The sequence below is a fragment of the Lissotriton helveticus genome, chromosome 11 (assembly GCF_964261635.1).
Source record: "Lissotriton helveticus chromosome 11, aLisHel1.1, whole genome shotgun sequence".
NCBI classification, from domain to species: domain Eukaryota; kingdom Metazoa; phylum Chordata; class Amphibia; order Caudata; family Salamandridae; genus Lissotriton; species Lissotriton helveticus.
Window position 1 is genome coordinate 448,452,250 of NC_136072.1, and position 15,844 is coordinate 448,468,093.

General features: G+C 42.0%; 1 protein-coding gene across 1 annotated transcript; it reads right to left on the reverse strand.

The window, feature by feature from the left end:
* Nucleotides 1–4,866: 4,866 nt before the first annotated feature.
* KCNE4 (potassium voltage-gated channel subfamily E regulatory subunit 4) lies at nucleotides 4,867–13,804 on the reverse strand. The gene is made up of 2 exons (XM_078665967.1): nucleotides 13,714–13,804; nucleotides 4,867–7,473 (listed from the first exon to the last, which is right to left on the reverse strand). The coding sequence occupies exon 2, from the start codon at nucleotides 7,455–7,457 to the stop codon at nucleotides 6,945–6,947; it is 513 nt and encodes a 170-aa protein (XP_078522093.1). The 5' UTR covers nucleotides 7,458–7,473; nucleotides 13,714–13,804; the 3' UTR covers nucleotides 4,867–6,944.
* Between the last annotated feature and the right edge of the window lie 2,040 nt (nucleotides 13,805–15,844).

Genomic DNA, 15,844 nt, shown 5'->3' on the forward strand with positions numbered 1-15,844 from the left:
CCCTTGCTGGAATCGGAATTTACCGATTCGGTAATTACCGAATCGGTATTTCCCATTGATTCCTATGGGCTTTACAGCCCATAGGAATCAATGGGAAATACCGATTCGGTATTTACCGAATCGGTAAATACCGAATTTTAACGATTCGGTATTTCCACATCTGGAAATACCTACATCTCCCCCCTTAATATTTACCGATTCATAAATACTGAATCGGTAAAATTTGGTATTTATGAATCAGTAAATATCATTTACCTACATCTAGCCCTTGAACTCTCCTTCATTGATAATTCTGGGTCCGGCTGATGGGAGGTGGAGGGGGAATATATATGGAACTTTCTGTGCGTGTTTTATGTTACTGTTTATAGTCAGTTTGTATGCTTTATTTTTCCTATACACATCGGCCTACGGGCCTTATAGCTTGGAAAACCTCATAAAATTTCTTATGAAAAAAATATTGGTCAGCCATATGCAAATCAGTCTTACCATGGTCCAGCAACTCTTCACAGGGGAAAAAAAAACAACTGCAGGTGAGGTTTGGGTACTTCTGGCCTCATCAGCGAGGTTCAGCTCGAGTTCTATGACACAGCAAATTCCGGGTAAATATCTGGACACATCCATCCCATTTTGCACCATGCATATTTTGAACAAATAAAAATAAAATAAATCAAAATAACTAGACCAAACAACGTATGCTTTTGGGGACTGTGTACAACTCTTCTGAAATAGTGGCAGCAAGGTGCATCTGTAAGTTAACGCTCGCTCCTGACGTCGGTTGTGACAAGAAGGTCGTGAATCTGAATTCAAGCAATGTCAACTCAGGTTTTCAGTTTACCACTTGTTATTTAAGACCTCGGGGGTGGCAGATGTGCAGTATAAAGAACTATGTAAAAAAAACAAAGTATTTATGTCACAATGTTGAAGTGGTACAGCTTGTTCATACAAATCTGTGGACTTTAATGTGTTTATAATGCATGGTATAGTGCCTTGCAAACTACCTCCGTGCACTCTATCGCTGACATGGGCGGTCCGCATAATTGCGAGCACATTTCTGAATCAAAAAAGCCGTGCTGCTGCTGGAGGACACAGCGCGCACTGTCAGTGTCCGTGACCCTTTGTTTAAGCAACGAACATCCCACCAAACACAGGCAGCGTCGCTAATGTGACACAGAAGCAACATCCTTTCCCACGGCATGAAGAGGTTCCCCAGCGAGCGCGGGGAAACACGGAAGTAGGGGTCGCAGGAAGGGACAAATGCAAGCCAGAACCCCTGTGCTTCGTTCAGTGGTTGTGCCCTTAAGGTATAGTGCAGGCTGCGGCGCCAACTCCGTTAGGCAGCAGAATGCTCTTCACAGGGCTGGCTTTCTTTATTTATGTATTTCTTTCTTTCTTTCTTTCTTTCTATTCCTTTGTTTGTTTGTTTCTTTTTTCTTTCTTTCTTTATTGATGTATTTGTGTCTTTCTTTTTCTTTTCTTTCTTTCTATTCCATAGTTTCTTTCTTTCTTTTCCTTTGTTTCTTTCTTTCTTTCTTTCTTGAGTTTTATCACAGCAGGAGCACCTGGAACATGTGCATAGAGTGTTGTGTGTTTGGTTGTGTAAGTGAGTGTTTCAATCTGGGGTATCTTTAATGTGTGCCGCTGGTTGGTGGTCACCAGCTCTCATGATTAGGGATTAGAACTTATTTTTCATCATCAGAGTTTGACCTAGAGCAAGACAGTGAGAAGGAAGGGGAAGAGAAAAAGTAAGAATTTAGAGCCAGATTCATCATTCTCCCGTTTTGCGAGCCCCTAATAGCGATTCATAAGGAATCGCTACTAAGGACTTGCGAAACGGGATTCATGTAGGAATTGCAAAAATTCAATCAATCAATCAATCAATCAATGACACTTATAGAGCGCGCTACATACCCGTAGGGTCTCAAGGCGCTGGGGGGGGGGGGGGTGCCGCTACTGCTCGAACAGCAAAAATTATTGCGATTCCTACATGTTCCTTATTTGCGATTAGCAAATTGCCAATCGCAAATAAGGAATAACTCCCCATGCATTCCTATGGGCCTACAGGCCCGTAGGAATGAATGGGGAGTTATTCCTTATGCGATTTCAAGGGTGCAGGGGTGTCCAAAGGACACCCTGTAGCACCTCTGCAATGTAATCTACATTGGTGTTGCGCACACACATGTCCAAAGGACATGTGTGTGTGTAACATGCAACTTAGAAAAATGCATTTAAATGCATTTTTCTAACTTTTTGCTATTTACCACGAGGTCTGACCTCTCGGTAAATAGCGGCCCAAAATTGCAATTTCACAATTTTAAAATGATTCATGAATTGCATTTAAGGAACCTCAAATAGAGATTCCTTAAATGCAATTCTTCGCAAATGTGCGAATTCTTTAATAGCGAATTTTGCATTTGGGATGATGAATCCCAAATGCAAAAATTGCACTCGCAAAAGGCAAGATTCTGAGAATCTTGCCCTTTGCAAGTGCAATTTAGCTTGATGAATCAGGCTGTTAGTGACCAGTGGAGAAAGCAGGGATAAAAAAGCGCCTGTGGGAGTGAGATAAAGAGAACTGTAAAGTGGTGGAAGAAAGAGGCTTGAGGAGAGAGAGAGAGAGAGAGAGAGAGCGAGAGAGAGAGAGCGAGAGAGAGAGTGAGAGTATGTGTGCGTGTGTGCACATGCATGTGTGCGTCTATGTAGACGTGTGTGTACCTGTGTGTGGTAGCTCTTTGAGACTGCACACACATAATCAAAGGTGACATGTTTTGGACAGTGTATGGGTAATAACTGTCAGCACCAGGTAGCCATATTGTACACAGCACATATTTACAGTTGATATGGGGAAGTGATTTTCACAGAATCGCATAGATTTTTGGCCAGAGGCTCCAAGATGGAGGCCTGATGCAGAAACCCTTAGTACTCCTATTTTAAATTAGGTTTCACAGAATAATAGCCCAGATTCTGCGAAAATGTACAGCTGCAGTTGAAATTTTTGATTATATAAAATCTGCAAGAATGTTGGACGTTGCACAGTTGTACGTTAGGGGTGAGCACAGGCTTGTTAAAGGGGGATGTTTCATTTGGGAAGATGGTGAAAGCCCACAAATATCCTCATTACAAGTGGTCCATAAAATTCCCCACCACCTTTGCCAGATTTGCTGTTACCGATGGTCACGACCATTTTTGAGAGGCCGATAATAGGGATTATGAGTTTTTGGAAAATAATATGTGGAAAACGTATTTACCGTGGCAAAGACCTCATGTTTTCCTCCCAGTAACCCAGCATAATTTCTCCTGCTTCAAGCAGAAGACATTTCTGCCTTAAGCACCACTCAGGAACAGTATTCCTGCGGGGAACATCCTTTACAACGCGGATGTTACCCAGCAGTACCGTTACAACGCGTCTTTTACAACGCAAGTCGTAACCACGACTTGCGTTGGAGGGCGCTCAAGGATAAGGAATAGTAGATTTACTATTCCAACACCTTCCCTACTGTACGTAGGCTGGTGTTGGAATAGTAAATTTAACTATTCCTAAGTCCGCACCCCTACAGCGCAAGTCGTGGTAACGACTTGCGTTGTAAAAGACGTGTTGCAACGGTACGCGTGGTAATACCACGCGTTGTACCGTCATACATCCTATTCCTGCTGGACTCATCATGTGGATGCGCCCATTAGCTGCCCTTACTGGTCCCGTCAGAATTAACAGGCCACTTGTAATGATGGCCAAAGTAATAATTTCGTGAGTTTTCGTGAGTTTGTGCACTTAACTTTGGTGTTAAAACTGATGGGTAAAACGTACAAAAAGGGTGTAAAAAAATAGACCCAATTGCTCACATTTTCAAGGTATTTACTGGTACCTACCTTGGAAAAAAATGCTCCAAGGAAATAGAGATTTCCTCAAGGCCTGCTCAATGGATTCTTCAGAAATGTAGAGTAGGTATGCAACCGGAAATCCACAATTAGCATATTTTCTGGGAGTACTCTAGGAAATTTGTGTTAATCCCTTGAACGTGACAATCTTCACAAATCATATGTGTATGTCCATATGACCTCAGAAAGTAGGCGGGTCACGTGAGTCAGTGGTCTAATGCATCAGTCGCACAAATTGGTGATTGACAACACAGTAGCACGTTTCTATCCTTGTTGGTGCACCCCACCTATCATCCTTCTGAGATTGATAAAATGAGTAGCACTGAGTTGAGTAAAGATAAACAATTTTGTTAGGAGTGATTCTGATACTAGTACCAGTTTAACACCCAAATATAGCAATAAGCAACATAAATGTAACCAGTCAACCTTTGCAAAGGGCCTTCAACTGCAGGGCAACACGTGTTGCTGTGTTTTTAATAACTTTTGCGCCCTTTGAGCTAAAAAAAAATATTATTTGGTTACAATCAGCAGATTATGCAGCAGATGACTGATTATGTGGTAAATGCAGCAAATCTCTAACTATGCAAAAATCGCTGCGGCCGCATAATTGCATAATGGCCCAACCCATAATTCACTGTTACCCATCAATAATTCTATATGCCTAGCACCCAGATACCCCACTTTGTGAATAAGCACTTCACAAAAACACCTTATGTAGCCTTCTGTGTGCGCCACGCTAACGTCAATCAACAACTATGCCAGGGTGTTTCTGTAGAGTGGAGAGGCACCTAACAAAGGGCCTGAATTACTCACCAACTGAGGGGACTACTAGTGATGCTGGCAGCACCATTACTTCCACCCAACACCTTGAAACATGGAATAATACCCCCAACTCCTGAAGTCACCGGGCCATGCCACAAACCTAAAAGAAAGCCCTCATTTCAAAGGCTTAATCAAGTAAAAGGCACCAAAGTATCAAATCAACGCATTCTGTTTTTTTTAGAAATGTGTTTATTTAAATACAAATCTGTGAATTTTCATGGCAGCAAACTTTAAATACACATAGGATCCATTGAACAAATATATACATAATTCGATCAAAGTATCTACATAAATATACATAAATATAATTAGGAACGTTTTTTTAAGAAACGAGAATGATTCTGAAATGAGACAAAAGGCTAAAGCAGTGGAAAATGTGACCAACGCACATGTTGGTCTCAGCTGGAAAGCTGGAAGATTCAAGTCGCTCCAGGCAAAGTGCCAAACAAGTCTTGGCTTCTTCAAACAGTGAAACTTCCATTCTTACACGTCCCTCAGGGAGCAGGCCTGCCAGAGCCTTTCTGTCGAGAACATGCAGGACACAGGGTTTCAGACATCTTTCCATCTGCAGGGTGGCTGCGAGGCCCATGGGACTCACAGTAGGCCCCCCACGCCTGCAATCTATGCACTGCGTTCCACTGTACACATTGAAGCATTTAAGGAACCGTAAAATGTATTCTATTTTTAAATACAATTGTCTAGTGACACACTTGATCAGGCACGTTTGCGGTGCGTTTTTGTGCAGATTTGTCTTCTCTTAGATAGAACCCCCATCAAACCTTTAGTGAGACCCCCCAGCTGCTCTAACTTTATTGTAGTTGCATAGGTGTCATCTGATCCAGTGTCATGAGAACAACTTTCAGCCAGTCCTATTTTAACATGCTGAGAATTCTAGTTTTAGTTTTTGGATTACATGTATGGGCCTTTTAAGGCCGGGCACTCCAAGTGCTTTAGACCGAAAGCCGCCATCTTCACATGGAAGTAGGTGGCAGCTATGTGACCCTTTGATAGCTCTGTTCTCCCTCGAGAATGCTGGAACAACACTCTTAGGACATGACAGGTCTTGAAAAGTAGGGGTTCGCACAGTGATCCTTTAGTATCGCCGCCGAGTTAAGCTATAAAGAAACTGAGGGGGTCACTTGGTTCATACCATAATACCAGAGACGGGGGGCCTGATGTTCAATTGTCAACAACACTCAAAAGATTATACCTTTCCGTGTAATGCTAACCAATTATTTATTAAATTGGTCCTTCTCTACCCATGTTCCCTCTACTTCTGGGGCAGCTGTTCTCTCCCCTCGCTCAATCTACTCCGATCTACGCTTGCTGGTGTCGTCACGCTCACTTCCTGTCCACATCCTCACCCAAACATTTAACAGCCACTGCTGTCCAGTGGACTTGCTAGACCTTTGGGGTCCTTGTGCCTTTCTATTATCTGTTGCCTTCCTTCGAGTGGGTGGACTTCAGTAATAGAAGAAGCAGAGGTATCTCTGGCATACATTCAAGCATATATGGCCCGTGACTATTTGTCACAGACAGGGTGCTCAAAGGCCCAGCTCCTAATCAGCCGCTTGAAGCTGAATTCATGAAGGAGAGCTTACTAGTCACACAGACCTCAGATTTTGCACATTGGAAATAGGGATGCTAAAGCTGGGTTTCAGATGACTAGTATTCACTTTGTTTATTAAGGCGAAATGCCTATTTGTGCTTTACGCATGAACATATCAGCCTTCACTCCCCCTAGTAATCAAGCCTGTCAGTGCCATCTCTGTACTAAGACTGTCTTTAAGAAGTCTGACTTCTACAGGTGCCTGCAGCTATACACAAGCAAGCATTTATTTCTACCTGCTGTACATTACAGATCTTTTAAATACCTATAGCCTAACACACTTGACAAACCGCACTGCTCACTCACAGAGAAGTTACAGTTTTTTGGAAGGCTTTTTTATCCCAAAATGTGCCAGATTTCGAAATAATTATTCCTCAACAGTCCTCTAACTTTGCACTTTACTGAATATGCAAAGCATGTTCTCGCAGTGTCTGGGATTTATAATGTGTTCCTGTTCCCTCAAGTCCCAACTTCTGTGGCTTTCACATAACATTAGTATTCCTTCCAATTCCGCCAGCAGACGACCTTTCCCGGGGCAACAGCAGCCCCAGCGTGCTCTGCGGCGAGTTCCCAATATCTCAACCCACTCAAAGCTCCTCTAGCTTGACAACGCTATTCTTCACCGGAAGCGCGTGGGGTGCTAGGAAACCTGGCGGAAGTTGCGCGAGGACTCGTCGCTGCTCTCGTGGAGGAGGGCCTCTGACGCAGTTCCGGTCTCGAGGTCCATCACCTCCTCGTGGATGGTGAAGTGGACTTCCGGGGAGGAGCTCTCCGAGCTGAGGCTGCTGCCTTCCATGGTGCAGGCCGAGCAGTAGAGCGCCGGGCCCATTCTTTCCTGCAGGAGGCTGAGCATCATGGGCACCTGGACGGACCTGAGCCCGGGGGTGGCGGGGAGGGGCTTCAAGGCCTCCTCCCACTCTCTCTCCTGGTCCTTGTAGAGCAGCAGCAGGTTGGAGTTCTTGTCCTTCCGCTTGTTTTTCATGTAGCCCATCATTATCCCCATCAGGAAGATCCCGTAGAAAGACATGACGATCATAATGTAGAGGTACTCGTTGCTGTCCTTGGAGCCGCCCCCAGAATTCACCAGCTCAGCGTCAGCAGCACCCACAGCCAGGGTGGATTCTGTTGCATTTCTGTTATCCATCTCCAGCATTGATCCTCTTTTTGACCTGAAAGAAAGGTAATAAAATGAAACGTTACTAAGAAACCAACACACTACTAAACATAGGGTCACTTTCTGCATAAACTATGTAAATTAAAAAAAAATGGGATACCAGCTACTATTTAACGCTCATTATAGCTCATCAGACAAACATATCTCGGTCCAGACATGAACAAGGCACCCAGTATTGGCAACATCAAAACTCTCATCAACACAAGGTCTGTGCTGGTGCGGCCATAGCCCCACAGGTTTGCTCTATCCAGAACAGCATTTTTAACAGAGAGCAGTGGAGTCTCCAGGTATGCTGCCATTGGCCACAGATAAAACTGGTGGTGCCACCTAACAGTGATTTTAAATACACACACACACTTGCTTAAAATGTTCATATCTGCATTGTATGTGTGTGTGCTCTATATAGGAGTATGCAGATATAGATATATGCTAATATATATATATATATATATATATATATATATATATATATACAAAGTCGAATTTAAACATTTTAAGAAAACACTGCTTTGCAATGAAAGATAGTTGGACAAATAATGTATATGGCATAGTGTGGTGTCTGTTATTTATGTATTGCCTCCTGGTACATTGAGCAAGAGTGGTGGTGGGTCACAAGGGGAGGAAGTGGGGGTGGGGGGGCGCAGGACAAATAGAAGTGGGGAAGAGGGCCCATCAGGCCATCCTCTAGAGACCACTGGCTGAGTGATCATTGAATTATTCTGACAGTTTTCATGCATGGCGCACATACGGCTCTCACTGGGAAACGCAGCATCGCCTCCTTCGAGGTTTCCTGATCTCCATTACATACCTGCACACTGTATGAGCAGTCAGTGCTCACACATGCTGGTACATTATGGAGATGGAAAGGAGATAGGCACTCAGGGGCTTATTTACAAGGCTCTTGCGCCACTTTTGCGTCATTTTTAAAAGTGACGTACGGATGGCGCAAGGGTCTTGTAAATCTGCCCCGCCGTGCTTAATTTGAGGTGGTTTCTGGTGCTCAGCACCGGCACTTAATTGTCAACACCAGGATTTATGACAATCGGCCACATGGTGGCGTTGTATGTCTAATTTAGAGATGAGGACAACAACTGTTTATTCGTTTAATATACAACAAAAAATAACAAATACCTGCTGTCCAAGCCATTCTTATAGTCTGAATAGTCACACTTGTAGGAGCGTGATGGGTAGTAGTTGTATTGTAACCGTGACTGGCAGAACTGACAGGGTCAATAGGTGTCACAAGCAGCAGCTGCCTCATGACGAAGGCCCTGGTACGTATTTTTTTTAACTAATTTAGCACTGCAGGAACTCACTCATGCACTAAGTTAACATTATTTTCTTAGTCTGTGTCTCAGGTTCAGGGGTGGGGAGATGCATAGCTCCACCAGTTTCACCTACTCCCCCTATGAAATGGTCTTGATTCACTGCTTTGGACACATAGCCGCTGCTGAGGCGGTGTGAATTACCAGTTTGTAATTTAAAAGTATTAATTGTCTTCCTTCTGTCACTCCTGATGACTGTCCTGGAGAGGTAACACCATGACCGTCTCCGAGTCACCACTATCCTGTTCAGCATCAAAGAGCAAAAGAGCACCAAACTGGATGTTTTAAGTTTTTTGAACGTGGTAGCATTGAAACACCTGTGGAGAGATTTACTATAGCCTACTGCCAAGAGTTATACCGGTTATTAAAGGCCCTGAACTCGAGGGATAAGGCCTTTAAGGCGGGTGATACCGGTATAACCCGAGGCAGAAGGACTGTAAGGCTATTAGAACATTCCACCCACTGAGGGTAGAATGTTCTAAATTAAGAAGGGAGAAACCGAAAGACAAACATTGGAATATTGGAGCTCTAGGCTTATACCAGCCATTATATGCCCGGGGGTGGGTATGGTTTATGTTTCTAGGACAATGCTGTTTATGTCCGAACTCAGTACTATGTGTCATTACTGCCAAGCTGATATCGATAATATGTACTCTGCTGGACGAGAATGTACTGGCAGTGATGCCATAATCTCCTGTGATGTATAACAGTGGTTATGATTTTACTGTGATTCTGGACGATTATTAAAAACAATAAAATATATATTTTTTAAATGTATATGCCCGGGGCTACTCAATTGTTTTCACTGAGCTCCCAACATTCTGCTGCTGAGGACTATAGCAGTTGTTAAAGGTCCTGAACCCGGGTTCAGGCCAGAGCCACACACAAGGGCATATAATGAGGGAGAGGAACCCGTCTACTACAAAATGCTGTGCTTAGACATTATTTAAAACCTGTGCCACATTGTATGTGTGCTGTACAGTGCAGCACAAATGCAATGGTTGAAAAGTTACGAGAAATAACTATTTCTTCTTGTTATTGTATGTCAACAAGGTGTGATTTTTGGCGCAAAGCTCTGTCTACCATTGTTAGTAGTATAGGGGTCTGCATCGAATCCATGCATAAGCATGGGAACGCCTATGTATCACCCATGGGACACCTCCATGATGCAAAGTAGAACAAAGTAGCGTAAAGCTCTGTGTTACTTTTTTAGCTACTTTACAGTACACATGTATTTTGTACTGGAAAGTCAATGCTTTATCAGCACTCAATGCTGCTTTGCATCACTTATTGTGAATTTGCACCTGCAGCTGATTGTTATTAAATCTCCCCCCAGAGTATGAAATGAGGAAACGGGGACGGTGGAGTATTTTGATATTTCATGAAACAAATATCAATTATCAACAAATGTATTTTGGATTTAAAAAGATGTGCTGTCTGTAATACATGCCATTTCCTCTGTGTGACATAATATTAAACAATGTTACATTATTCTGTATGTTTGATTGTGCAAGACAGAGATTCTTAGTCACTAATTAATTGCTTTTTGCAAAGAGGCATGGTGCTGTCCTATTTTTGTATATCAGTTCTGCAAATGAGTGCTGCAACTTTCTTGTAGAAAAGTGCTGTAACTGTTTCATTAAAATCATGAGCAACCTTCAGGTAATGGCTAGTACTGTCCCATCAAATGTAGACCAGCCATAAAGAGAATTTATGGAACTGTCCGTTAATGAAGTGCTGCAGGTGTTGGTATTGTCCCACTAAAAACACAATGGGCCCGATTCACAAAGGTAAACTGAGATGAAATTCTAGCTTTACAACTTTTGGTATTCACAAAGGGCATTTACAAGTATTAAAGTTAGACTTTTGTCTCAGATTAACTTAAGTTTTGGTCTTAAGGTTAATTGAGACCAAAACATAAGTTAAACTGAGGCAAACGTCTAACTTTACTACTCGTAAATGCACTTTGTGAATACCAAAAGTCATAAAGTCAGACTTTCGACTCAGTTTGTTAAGCGGGCCCAATGACTTTAATGAGAAGTACTGAAGCTGTTCTTTGTAAGATTTGGGAATAGTTGGTAGTGTAACATTTAAAGAACGCAGACAAATTGAGGTATGCCAGTACTACTGTTGTGATATCATGATGAGTTCCAGGAGCACATTTTTTTGTATCACAGAGCTTTCCACGAGCACCAAATTACATAACAGAAAATCAGATTCACTTTTAAAATAAAAATTAATTGTTTTAAAGGAACAGGGTGATTACGTGATTTGGCCAGAATCACAGACTACCGAGCCAAGGGCAATACTCGAGCCTGGTTATACAGTTCTAAGATTAGCAGCACACACGATTAGGCCACGACTGTTCCCCCCTTATCAGGCTGCTAGTTATGAGGACCTCCTAGTCCCAGGCTTAGGCCAGACGTTTGCACTTCCTGTTCGCCCATCCTGTGTGCCAGTGGATTTTAGAGCTTTTTTATTATCATTTACAACACTGCATAGCATGAAAATGAACGTAAAATTTGCATAAATGGAAAGGACATTCTGGCAAACACCCATTCAGAAACGACCAGCGGGTATGTAATGTTCTATAATAATGTGTGCTCCTATAACCTTTGACATAATATTACCGAAGCCACAAAAGAGTTGTCAAAATAGCTGTAGTATGATCCCTGACCCTGCTTTAGAAAACGTGCACGGAATGAAATACAGTAATTTTCATGAATTTGGTTCATATTTTTGATATTGCTCCCCCAGTTTTCCTTAAAACGAATCCACTGGGTCATGATATAGTTGAATTTTATTTTTTATGTTAAAGGAACAACTTCTTAGTTTCAGAGTGTGATGTTAAATCAGTGGCGCGGGGACAATCTTCAGAGTAGAAGTGCTGCCACCAATATTAAATCACTGAAGTCATAGGGATTGTAAAAAATCCAAACGCCACACAAAAAAACTAGTGTAGCATATGAGCCATGTCAATTTAGCAGGAGAGGAGTAAGGTTGTGGTACGTAGATATTGGTGCATTTTGAAGCACGAATATGTTAAGGGCCACTGGAATTATGCGTCAGGAGAGGGGCAAATTATGCAGCAGGGTTGAGTAAATTATGCAGCAAGAAAAGGCATATTTTGCAGCGTAATGCGGCACATTTCCTAATAGTATTACTTCATTATCTTGTATTTTTTCACTTGTTAACACTGTCTGGGCATTGGGTGCACTTCATTAGCACCAGTTTAATACCCACATATAGCAATAAGCAACAGAAAGGTGACCAGTCAACCTCTACAAAAGGCATTTCGCTGCACGCTAACACATGCCACTGCATTTTAGTAACTTTTAAACCGTTTGAGTTACAAACATTTTTTTTTGTTGAAATCTGCAGATTTTACAGCAGATGATGGATTATGTGGCAAGTGTGGCAAATCTATAATAATGAGAAAATAGGCGCTGCTGCACAATCTAATGGTTCCAATGGCCCAAACTATGTTACTACAGCATGGTGTGGTAGCGCACTGTCATTTACAGACAGCATATTTTCAGTTGAAATGGTGAAAAAAAATAGCATTAACTTGCAGTTGAACTGATACAACTATAAATTGTAGATAAGATATGTGGAAACCAGGCGCACTGTCATTTACAGACAGCATAATTTCAGTTGAAATGGTAAAAAAATTGCACTTAATTACAGATAAGATATGTGGAAACCAGGCTTTAGCAAATATTTTTCGTGTGCACATCACCAATAAAAATGGCGTGCTTTGTTGAGATCCTATTAATAACTCTGTTTCTATCAAACTTCAGAATTACAAAACAAAAGTGCTCCACGTTGAAAGAATCAGCAGCAATGTGTCAAGACATTGCTTGATGTTTGACCTCTCTTTGAACACATAGCACACCTGATAAGATAATAACCACATTTAAAGGCAGCTTTATTGCTCATTCACCTTCTGAACTCCAGCTTGACTCCTGCAGGTTTATTTTGGGCCCTACTGCCAGCGCCTATCTGTATATGCTGCCTACTTAAAACAGGATCTGAAATCTCTTATTTATTTATTTTATTTATTTGAAAAGTTTTATATAGCGCTGGATAGACGCGGAGGTATCAGAGCGCTTTACATGAGATAGGACATTGGTTTCAGAACATTGTTACATAGTTACATCAGTTGCTGGAGCGTCGCATAACATAGAAAGGGAAACAGTAGAACATAGGTACATGAGTAACAAAAGCATAGCATAACATTAGGGGGGAAAAACAGCAATGGGGAAAAACTTCAGGAGACACAGAAAAGTCTTACATTGCAAGCTTGTTGTGCTCAGATATTAGCCGATTTAAAAACTATCCGGCAAATGTCGGATCACTGTAGATCATTTGTGGGTTCCCTCGTCACAGAGGGAGAAAATGAAACGCAGGTACATGTTCTGAAACCCAACAGGATAGACCGAAGGAGGGACTTATCCTACGGTGTAATTGTATTTCTACGTTCCTCCATGTAAACTATTATAATTAGGAACAATTATCAGTACCCAATGAATCTAGCAAGCAATGTATCCACCTCGGGCATATGTCAGCTCAGTTGGCCCTGTCAGGGTTTAGAGCCTGTGGAGTAAAACAAGGTTCCTAAGATTGGACCTCATACAGCGAATAGATAAGAAACAACTGTCGTTATCAGACACGATTACACTGTGCGTCATTTTTTTTCTCTGTATCCAACACCAAAAACTTTTTTGTAAATTTAAGTTTTGAGTAAATGACATTTTCCTTTTGGTAATTTTTTGTAAACTTGAGTTTTCAGTAAATTTCATTTTCCTTTTGGCACTATCAGGCTTTTACCTTCTTTGCTTCCTTATTATCCAGAAAATGCACGTTTTTCCCAGAGACACCAGTAAAGGAAATAAACGCGTCAGACTTACTTGGGATCTTTTACGCGGCAAAGGTTTGGACGTCTCTCGCTCCCTTTGACTCTGGCAGTCAGTCGTGCCTTTGTCCCAGCGCCTGCTGCTCTGAGAGGTTCGGCCTGGGGCAGCTGGATTAAATACTCCGTCTCTGAACTGCATCATCACGTGTCATGAGGGAAAGTTTCCAGAAGAAATTCATGCGGCGGCGGCTCATGCTTTCACTCAGAAGGGTTCACCCCTCTGACAGCGGTTACGAAAACCCTGAGCTCGGGCCAGGAGTCCTATTAGCCAAGTCACCCCGCTGTCAGCTGAAGGAATCGGAAAACGTGCTTCTCGAACTTTTATGCAGTTATAACGATTTATGTTTTTTATTTATCTGAAAGCGTCGAGCGCACCTTATTATGAGAATAGTCGGTATGTCTTTGGTGTTTTTTTTTTAGAAACATACCGTTTTCGGGGAATTCAGCAACACGCAAACAATGAATCAGTTTTATTGTCCTTAACAGCTGCGATTCCCTTAAAAATATGATTCAGATGACATGATTGAAAGCTTGTGAGCGCGGCCTCGGCTAGAAATACTGTCTAAAAAAATCAGTCAACAGCTTTTCTGCTTCCATTGAAATTACCCTGGGAAAAGATCATTCTGGGGAATACCCGTAGGGGCGGGGGGGAGGGGGGATATGGATGAATGGGGTGAAAGAGTTTATCAATGGATGTGCAAAAGGATGGACGGATCATTGAAATGGCAGATGGATGGATGGACGGCCAGGTGTGTAGATAGATAGACGAGTGAAAGGTTGGATGGAGTAATGGATACATGGATGGATAGGTTTGGAGATGGAGGAATAGGTTTGGATATGGATTGGTGGATTGCTGGCCAAATGATGAAAGGCTGAATGATGGATGAAAAAATCAATGAATGATACAATGTAAAGGTGAAATGGGGATATCAGTGGGTGGATAGAAGAATGAATGGATAGATTCTTCGATGGAAGAGACAAGAGAAGTTTTCTGGGGAGGGTCACAGTGGCTTGCTCCACTTTCTTAGTGCTGTGAGAGCTTTCGTTCAAAATTGGGGGTATTTAAATTTTCTGATTACTCCCTTGCAATACATACTTATTTGGAACGTGGTCCTTGCACAATACCATTTAGAATGATCAGGAGCTACCCTATACACTATACAGGAAGTATGATATTTGTTTTCAACAGGACCATTGGTTTAAAGAGGTATAGTGTGATATTTAGGTTCAATTTATGAACAGTTTAAATGAAGGAATTTTAAAAGGACAAAAAAAGTTTTAATGCATTTAGACAATATGTAACAGATAAATATGAAACTGTAATGCTCAAGGCTTAAGGTGGTAACACAGCAATAAAACAGAAGATGAAAGTGTGTATAAAAGGCAGCACAAAACCCATGCAGTACAGTATGTGGCGGAACTGACTGAAACCAGCTTATTAACCCAAACTATGCTAGGTAATAAAGTCCTGGTCTATGGGCAGCACATGTCAATGATGTTTCAATCCCTTTTGGATGAAGGGTCATCATGAGAACAATGAACTATTTGAAGTACAAGCACAGACATTTCTGAAAGCAAATGGGCTTAAGAAAGATATTAATTTAGTTCAGACTAAATTAAGGATTCAAAAGATTGATGAAAAACTGCATGGTCATGCTCAGTGGAAGGCAGGTTCAATATCAGCTAATGAGTCTTATATGCCTTGGCAAAGAACATAGGCATATGGAAGATGACCAAAAGTTCCTAGAAAAACTTCAAAGCAAACAAAATCTGAGAACTATTATCTCGTTAAGGTTAGGCATCTTTTCAAAATCCTGATTTTCCTTTACTAGCCTGTTGGATGAGCTTTGATTACTTTCTCTCACGCACGAGGTGAAGATTCTGCTTGAAAGCTCTGCCCCAGGGGAGGCTCCTCAGTAATGGCAGAGGAGCGTCCTACCACAGCCCAGCACATGATAAATAAAAGGAAAATAACTCAATAATGTGATTATCATTTCATTTCTGCTGTCTTAGCCACGCATTGAGAATTGGGTGGGGCAGGCTGAGCATGGCAAGGAGGAGGAGTAGTGTACACATATAAGTGTGCATGTTGGTTTGGCTGGCCGTGCTAGGCTGGCCAAACAGAC